We start from the raw sequence: 8,702 nt of genomic DNA, 5'->3' as shown, positions 1-8,702 counted from the left end.
TGATTGCAAGTGCATTTCAAACTCCGCCTAGATATTTCTACAAGAGGTCTTCCAATTTACGTGATCTCCTAGTGAAGTCAGATTTGCCTAAGAGGCCCACTCACTTTCTGTCACAGATCCCTAGTGGAAATTTTCCTTGTCAGAATTGTATACATTGTTACTCTATGATTAAGGGTAATCAATTCACCCATCCGAAGTCTGGTGTTGACATCAAGGTTAGAGGCAGAATTACATGTAACACTAGATATGTGGTTTACCTGTTAAAATGCCCATATAATTTATATTATGTTGGGAAAACAAAACGAGAGTTAAAAACCAGGATCTGTGAACATAAGTGTTCTATTCGTAATCATGATGATAAATCATTGGTGGCTAGGCATTTCAATAGTCATAACCACAGCTTGAGTGAACTACATTATATGGGCATTGAGAGGTGAATATGCCACGGAGAGGTGGCAACAGGGACAGAATCCTTCTTCAGAGGGAGGCGTATTGGATACACTCCCTTGGTACCCTCATTCCCAATGGGTTGAATGAGGAAATTTCATTTGTTTGTTTTTTATGAAGTGAACGCTATTTGTGTTTTTTGTTTGTTTTATCTTTTGTTTTTTATCTTCTATTTTTTGTATAAACATTTTTTTGGTATAAATTGTTTCATGTTTGAGTAACCTACATCATGTGATTGTGACCACCCCTTGCTGCGATAGACCTGGAGCACGTTCAATTGCCCCAAAACGTAGCAAACAGGAAGTTTAAAAGGAAACGGTAGCACGTTGAAAGCATGAAGGTTTTATGAGCAAACATATCGTTCAGCCGGAAAACGTTTTGCAACGTAGCAAAACGGCTCCTTGAACGTGCCCCTGTTGTGCCAGTTGTGGACACCTATAATTAACCCCACCTGTGTCTGATTGTGAAATTGCCAATACACACGCTGAAGAAGGGCGTCTTGCCCGAAACGTCCGTGTGGCAAATAAAAAGTCAATTTGGAGTGCTGTCCTAGTTTCCTTTTGATTATCTACTACTTTAAGGATCCAGCACCCAGTTGTCATGGTATTGTTGTGAGTTGAGCGCGTGTATTTGATTTTTCCTCCAGAAATCAAAATGGAAAATAACCAATGGAAACCTTTTTCACAATTTTTATTTACAAAACAAGGTCCAAGACATTTGACCCCTAGAATGCAAAAATGAGTTACAAAATTGAGCTGCAAAAAATGAGTTCTGTGTATGTGTGTGTGTGTGTGTGTGTGTGTTTTAAGCAGTCCAACTCTTCCCCAGGTCTACTAGCTCCATGCCTTCACAGTAGGACCGTGGCCTCGATGCCCTCACCTGGATTCACAGGGGAACAACAAATAATCAAGAACAGATAGACAAGTTCAAGTTTGTTTATCTATATAGCCCTTTATCACATGCAAGTCTCAAAGGACTTCACAGAGAGCGAGCCTAACTAGATCTAACTGATCAACAATCAACCATAGAACAGAATGATATACAGTAGGACAGACATCAGGAAGAGCAAGACGCACAAACACAGAGACAACAGATTCTCTCTCTCTGTAGAGAACTATATATAGAACTATATGGACAGAGTCTTAAGAGGACAGTTAGCTGCTGTCCCTCAGGCTGTGGCAACTCAACACATTTTGCTGCTATTTTTGCAGTCTTTCCGTTACCTTTTTAATAGGTCAAAATATGTCCTTACACCTTCATATTTTTTACAGTGAAGAAGAAACTGCACCTCTGTCTCGACCTCACCTGTCCTGCAGTGACCACAGATTCTTTCTTCCTTTGGGAGCCAGGTTTTCTTGTGCCTTCCCCTCTCTATGGTCACTGAGTCTGTACCTGGTCAGGATCTGTCTCTGCTTTTTATCTCTGACAGTCAAGAGATATCCTTCCAATTCATATTCACTTTTTAGGGTCCGATAACATTCTAATTTACTTTGAGTTTTAGGTTCAGTGTCCCAATGTTTCAAATAATTATTCTTGCAATCTTTGATAATTTGATTGACTTTTATGTTTTTAAGAGCTCTCTCTATTCTCTCTCACCCTCTCTCTCTCTCTCTCTCTCACACACACACTCACTGTGGGTGTCCTGTGTGAGGCCAGTTGTTGCAGGAGGGGGAAGGGTGTCCACTGGATGGGCTCCACTGGCCAGCTGCAGACAGACAGGTCACTGGCCTTGCCTGAGTCCAGCACACAGTCCCCCACACTCATCTCACTGCCCCTCCAGCCATACTGGGAGCTACAGGGAATATACAGACGTCTGTTTAATTCAATAGCAGGCAAATAAAGGCAGCAAAGGATTCTGTTATGGGTTACATGGTGGAGAGGTGGTATCTTTGTATGTCTTTGTATGTATGTATGTATGAGTGTATGCATATGCAGATATTTATTTAACTCTGAGGCTGCATGCATGATGAAATAACTTCTGTGCTATAACTATAAATATACTATAAATATATGTGTTTTTAAGCTGCAAAAACAATTGCCTCAATGAAGACATTTATGTTTTTTCTAATTGAATCTATAGGTAGCTAGATGACTAGAGTGAAATAGAGATGGATAGATAGATAGATAGATAGATAGATAACTCAACTCAACTCAACTCAACTGTCCCACTAAGGGAAATTGGGTTTGCAGCCATGGTAAACCAAGTGGTCCACAACATCAATCACACACAACAAAACAAAACACAACAACACAAACAATGCAACACAATACAAGATCGTGACAGAGGGGCTCCTCACAAGTACCATTGTACAATAAAGATCAAAACAATAAGTTTAAGCTAGTGTAAAAGGAATCTCCATATCACCATAGTCCCTATAGTTCAATGATTATTTGGAGTTCAGCAGACTAATTCTAGTACTAGTTCAGCAGAAACAAAGATGCCTTGATTCTCTTAGTCCTTCCACCTGGCACCCTAAAACGGCGGCCTGATGGCAACAACATAAATTCCCCATGTAGGGGGTGATCAGAACAGTCCAGAATGTCTTCCCAAGAACCCGTATGATAAATGTCAGTGAGCTGGGCCTGACTCACGCCAATAATTTTGCTTGCTACTCTGGTAAGGCTATTAAGTATCTTCCAGTTTGACAGGTTGAGATTGCCATACCATGCCACAATGCAGAAAGTTAAGATAGATTCAATAAAACTCTGATAAAAAATAGTCATCATGGTATTGCAAACATTAAAACAATTGATTTTCCTGAAAAAGAAAAGACGCTGTTGTACTTTTTAAAAAAATACCATCCGCATTGGGTTCAAAACACAGCTTTCTGTCAATAACAGTGCCGAGATATTTGTAGTTTTCCACCAGTTCAATATCAGAGCCTTTAATGGCCGTTGAAGTGGGGCTGGGTGATGACTTTCTAAGGTCAACGATCATATCCTTGGTTTTTGTAATAGAAGATAGAATTGATAGAATAGAATTTCCCCCTGTATGATCACCCGACTTATTAACACCTCATGTTCAGCTCATGTTGAATGCTGATGTGTGTGTACCTGTGGGGGTAGACTGTGTTGATGTGTGTTCCGTGGCTGGGGCAAGTGGAAGCCAGTGACAACGTGTCGTCATGGTAACAGCAGGGGCGGTCAAGCGCCCGCAGGTGTAGTAACTCGTCCGAGCGTGTGAAGGCAGGGTTATCCAGAGAGTCTGCCGATCCGGCCCATGAACGCAACCAGAACCGGCCTGATAACTCATCAAAATGGTTGAACCTGCGATAGCTGCACACACACACACACACATACACACACACAAACAAGCACACACACAAACATGTACACACAAACACAGACACACACGCTGTTGGCTCTGATTTTGTTGATGTCTATGAGTTCATTTCATTTCCATTTAAATCCATTTTGGATATAGTATGTATAAGTGTTGTTTTATCACCCAAGGACTTAAGTTAAAAATATAAATTTACCATATATATTTTTTTAATTTTATGCCATCAATCATTATAATAATAAGTAAGAGTAGTTGTTGCTTGGTGGCTATCTTATTCAGAGCTAGGACTCGTTAAGTTTTCCATCTACACTAAGTTTAATTATAATTAGACTTTAATGTCTCACTAGAGTTAAAAGTTGCACTAGAAAACTTTGCATGTTGGCAGTTGGGAGCGAGAGGTAATGGTTTGAACTTCAATGCCAAGTATTTATTAACTAATTATTAACTAATCATGTAACGTGACATCAGTAAACTGCACATAGTGGCTGCCGATCTGTGAATGCTTCACATCAAAAGATACCAAGAGCATGGAGGCAAAAGATCTAACGGTGAGTCCTGCTTTCTCTGGACGGAGCGCTCGCTTGCTGCTGTTTAGGACAGTTTGTATTTCACACTGAAGTTTTGATTCAGGCGGAGAAGTTTGCTGAGCAGTGTCCATACCAAACAACAGAATTTAGAACCGACGGCGTCTCAGTTAAGGTGGATGGGACGCTCTTCTCTGTTCAAACCCCACTATGTGACTTTGACTGACAAGACTAAGGTGTGTTTTTACATAAAAATCTTTCCTAGTACAGCTTTAAGACTAATGTCTCACCATTTACTTCATGTCTACTGCATAGCTTGCATCTATGCAGTTCAGCAGCCAGACTATGACACCTAGTGGAGATTACTGTAACTACAATTATCATGTGTAGTCGTTACAGTCACAGTGTTTTTGTATTTCCTCCTCTCTCCCTTCCATCTTCTCAAAACATCTGATCTCTCCTCAGCAGTCTGGAAGTGTTATTACCATATAAATCAAATGAATCCTTCCAGTTCTGGTGTCACGTTCATTCAAATGCCTTTTTCTGTGGGCTGTGTGAGATGAGTCGGAGATTCAGTGATGTCCGTGTATGTGTATGTGTGTGTGTGTGTGTGTGTGTTTGTTCTGTTATTGTATACTTAAGGCCCACCCAGTAGCCCATGGGAATCCTCACCCACACGCCCTGACACAAACACCCTATAATCTCTCATTCACGCTCTACATAATGTTTTTACTGGATCCACCCCAGCCCTCTTGACTTCTAATCATGTGAATGTCCCAGTGTTTTGTATTGTACACTGTGTGCGTGCTGTGATTATATATGTGTATGTGAGTGAGTGGGTGTGTATACCTGCTCCGAGTCTGGTCCACTTTGGCCTGGATCAGCATGGCCCGGTAGCGTCGCACCGCCACAAGTGCCAGAATGGCAATTACAGTCACCATGATGAGTAAGATGGCGAGACACGCCCCCGCCAGCCGCGCTCGCGTCATCTTCACGTCACACCTCTGACCCATGTACCAGAAGTCCTCTCCTACAAGGCAGCTGACACACGCAAACATATACTACCAGTCAAAAACACATTTTTCTTTATTTTTTTTTTTACAATTTTCCACATTTTAGAATAATAGTAAACCTATGAAATAACACAAATGGAATTATGCAGTGACCAAAAAGTGTTAAACAAATCAAAACGATCTTATATGTTAGATTCTTTAAAGCAGTCACCCTTTGCCTTGATGGAAAGGCAAAGGCTTTGGAAAGAAATTCATACATAGGCATCAACTTCACTATTTATATTTATCTAAAAAACTAATTCCAAGCATTTAAGCATAAGTCTATAGATCAAAATGGCTTTAAGATCACAAAAAACATAGTAGCTACATTCAATCAGGTGTGTCCAAACTTTTGACTGGTAGTGTACACTCTCATAAACAAACTTTGCTTGGATGGATGGAGAGAAACAAAACATGTGTGTGTGTGTGTGTGTGTGTGTGTGCGTGTGCCTGCGTGAGTGCGTGCGTGTGTGCGTTTTCTCACCGGCAAACTGGAAGCTGGCCTGGATGGTGCGTGCAGATGCCGTGGTGGTGGCAGTAGTCAGAGTGGCAGTCAGAGGAACAGCTGTGGTTTGCAGTGGCAGGCTGGGACACACACTCGTAGCCTGCTGGACACTGCAGCAACCAGTCACACACACCCCCCTGCAGACCTGGAGGGGACACGTGTGAGTGTGTGCATGTGTACGTTAAAACAGTCAGCCATGCAAACAACTCTAAAAAGGTGCAGCTGCCAGCTACTCCTTCCCTCTTTAACTGAAGTTACTTCTAATACAGAGAAAATAAATGATGATCCTTATAGCAATAATAATAGTGCTTGCATGTGTTCTTGTTGACATCAATAAGTACCCATAACACTGTGCAATTTTTGCAGACGGGGAAAACCAAAAGTGAAAGGAGTAAGATGATTACATGCCTCATTAACCTGCTCAATATTGGAGTAAGCCAGGCATCTTAACCAGATTTCTCATAATTGGATTGTGATCTAAACCAAGTTATTCTAACTGAGTTATGATGTTTACATGTGTCAACCTAAAGTGAGAGCTAATTAAGTAACCGTGTTAAGAATGGAATTCTCCATGTAAACGTGACTGCGGCTGACCATTTACCCAGCACTATAACTCAATTGTCCTGATACACTAAGCCCCACCCAACTGGCACCCTGAGAAAGTCAAAACAAACACTAAAAATGATTTGCAAATACTGTTTGGTTCTGGTCTGATTTGTTCCTACAATGACATTATATTAAGACCTCTTCAGACAGTGAGACCCCTGAATGCAGGCTCACCTCCCACTGTGATGTTGGTGATCTTGGACGATCTGAAGCTCCTCCCCTCGCGAACAGCCCGAGCCAATCCTGTTCGTTCCAGCAGTGATGCAGGTCCTGTGATGCCCAGCCAGTCCAGAGCCTCTCTGGTTCTGAACTCCAGCAGACTCTGCACTGCAAGGCCACTGCAACAACAGCAGAAGAGTAGACTGTTACTTTCTCTACCTCTCTCAGAGCAATCCTCTCTCTTTATCTTTCTCTCCATGCCTCCAACCTACTATAACCTCACGATTTATACAGTATATCTTCCTCTCTCCATCTCTCTACTCCACCTCACCTGCTCCAGACTCCCAGCAGCCTGTTGAACCCTGGAGCTTTCAGTAGGTATGGCTCCACCTGAAAGAAAAGAGGAGTGACAACACTGAATGAAAGTTTGAAACTTTAATAATGTGTGTGTGTGTGTGTGTGTGTGTGTGTGTGTGTGTGTGTGTGTGTGTGTGTGTGTGTGTGTGTGTGTGTGTGTATCTTCTCCCACCCAGGCAGCAGTGTCTTCCTCCAGACCAGCAGTTGAAGCAGAGCTGGACTCTTCTACAATGATCTGCAGCAGCAGCTCAATGGACTCCACTGGAGTGAACAAGCAAATTAGTCTGTTACTATATGCCTGCAATCTGGATAATTACATAAACACACACACATATATACAGTACCTCTGATGGTTGCAGGCTGGTCTGGTACGATGTAGAACTTCGGTGTCTGAGTAGTTGTGGAGCTCCAGGCAGGTGAGGGGGGTGATGCAGACGTTGTGTGCGCCAAACTGCTTTCCTGGCTGGGATACGGGTCAGTCCAGGACGGGGGTTGCTGTGGTGATCCAGCTGTGACAGAGTGTGTGGTTGGGCCACTGGGAGTCGGAGACAACTGCGAAGGGGCTATTGATATGATGAAGTGCTCATCCTCTTCCTCTGCTCCTCCCCCTCCAGCTCCATGTCCAGATTCTGTGTTTGTAGTTGTGTGTGAGGGCAGTGCAGTGTGTGTGGTGGTAATATAGTCATGGAGCTGTTTATGTGTAGTAGAAGAGGGCAATGGCAGGGGTTTATATGTTTGAGGTGTGTGTGTAGATAAAGATTTTAGTGTTAGTGTTTGCGAGGGTGTAGGTACAGTTTTGCGTTGAGTGAGGAGTGTGTGTGTAGGGGACTCAGTGGTAGAAGAAGAAGTCAAAGGCAAGGGTGTGTGAGTGGTGTGTAAACTACCCGGCAAGGTACTTTGTGTTTGGAGCGGGTATAAAGCTATAGATGAGGGTGTGGATGCGTCGCCATGTGAGACTGTTGATGGCAAAGAAGGAGCATGAGTCGGTGAAGTAACTGCTAAGGATGCGTGTGTATGCGAGACCTCATGTGAGAGTGCAGGAGTGGGACGCAGTGTGTAAGTTTCTGTGTCAGTCCCCGTCCCCTGCAAAGGCTCTTCCCCTCTCGTGTCATTATTAAAATTTCTGGTTGTGGTGACAGTTGAGTCCAGGACTAAATCCCGCAGCATGAGTGGTGCTGTGGGTGAGGGAGGAGAGCCTCTGTAACCTGAAGTCCAGCCATCGTCTTTGGTGATGTCACGGCTGCTTTCGGAGGCAGAGGAGGTAGGGGACTCATTAGGGCTAAAGGTGTTTGAGGGAGTGTATGTATTAATGACATTTCTTGGCGTGTGTGTCGCTTTGTTGCTCGTCTGTGTGTATGGGGAGAATGTGTAAGAAGGAAGGGAGTGTGTGAGACTGTCTGTGTGTTGTCTTTGCGGAGAGTTTGTTTGGATCTGTGTGGCAGCCGGACCGGGGTTGGGAGTGACAGTGTGAAGCATCTCTGTGTTTTCAAAGGACCCAAATGCAGCAGGTTGACTGGTAATGTCCGATGCAGCAGATACAAATGAATCAGTTCGTCTAGCGTCTGGATAAGATGACACTTCCACTCCAGTTACAACAGAAGTGTCCCGCTCTGTACTGTGGGTGGAAGATGATCGATTAGTCCTACTGGGAGAGGATGATGGCGATGACGCATTGGCTCCAGTATCAGTGTGTGCGCTGCTTGAGTCATTCCACTGTGGTTCGCTGGGTGACTTTAAAGGGTCAGAGGTGACCGCTGTGGCAAGGCCGG

General features: G+C 43.4%; 1 protein-coding gene across 2 annotated transcripts; it reads right to left on the bottom strand.

Annotated features, from left to right (window-relative positions):
• Positions 1-1,158: 1,158 nt before the first annotated feature.
• On the bottom strand, positions 1,159-8,543 carry LOC139647486 (mucin-12). Of its 2 annotated transcripts, none has more exons than XM_071523387.1 (9): positions 7,278-8,543; positions 7,106-7,194; positions 6,908-6,966; positions 6,592-6,755; positions 5,791-5,956; positions 5,104-5,295; positions 3,502-3,723; positions 2,080-2,260; positions 1,159-1,326 (listed from the first exon to the last, which is right to left on the bottom strand). In XM_071523387.1, the coding sequence occupies exons 1-9, from the start codon at positions 8,407-8,409 to the stop codon at positions 1,252-1,254; spliced, it is 2,280 nt and encodes a 759-aa protein (XP_071379488.1). In that variant the 5' UTR covers positions 8,410-8,543; the 3' UTR covers positions 1,159-1,251. The 2 variants fall into 2 exon arrangements, with proteins under 2 accessions (XP_071379488.1, XP_071379495.1); XM_071523394.1 differs by having other exon boundaries at positions 2,080-2,239.
• Positions 8,544-8,702: the final 159 nt, after the last annotated feature.

This window comes from Centroberyx affinis, unplaced genomic scaffold, assembly GCF_046629955.1.
Source record: "Centroberyx affinis isolate AG114_WGS23_722 - 3 ecotype Tasmania unplaced genomic scaffold, CSIRO-AGI_Caff_v1 ptg000100l_1, whole genome shotgun sequence".
Taxonomy (NCBI): domain Eukaryota; kingdom Metazoa; phylum Chordata; class Actinopteri; order Beryciformes; family Berycidae; genus Centroberyx; species Centroberyx affinis.
Note: the sequence above shows the minus strand (reverse complement) of the source record. Positions and strands in the feature narration are given on the sequence as shown.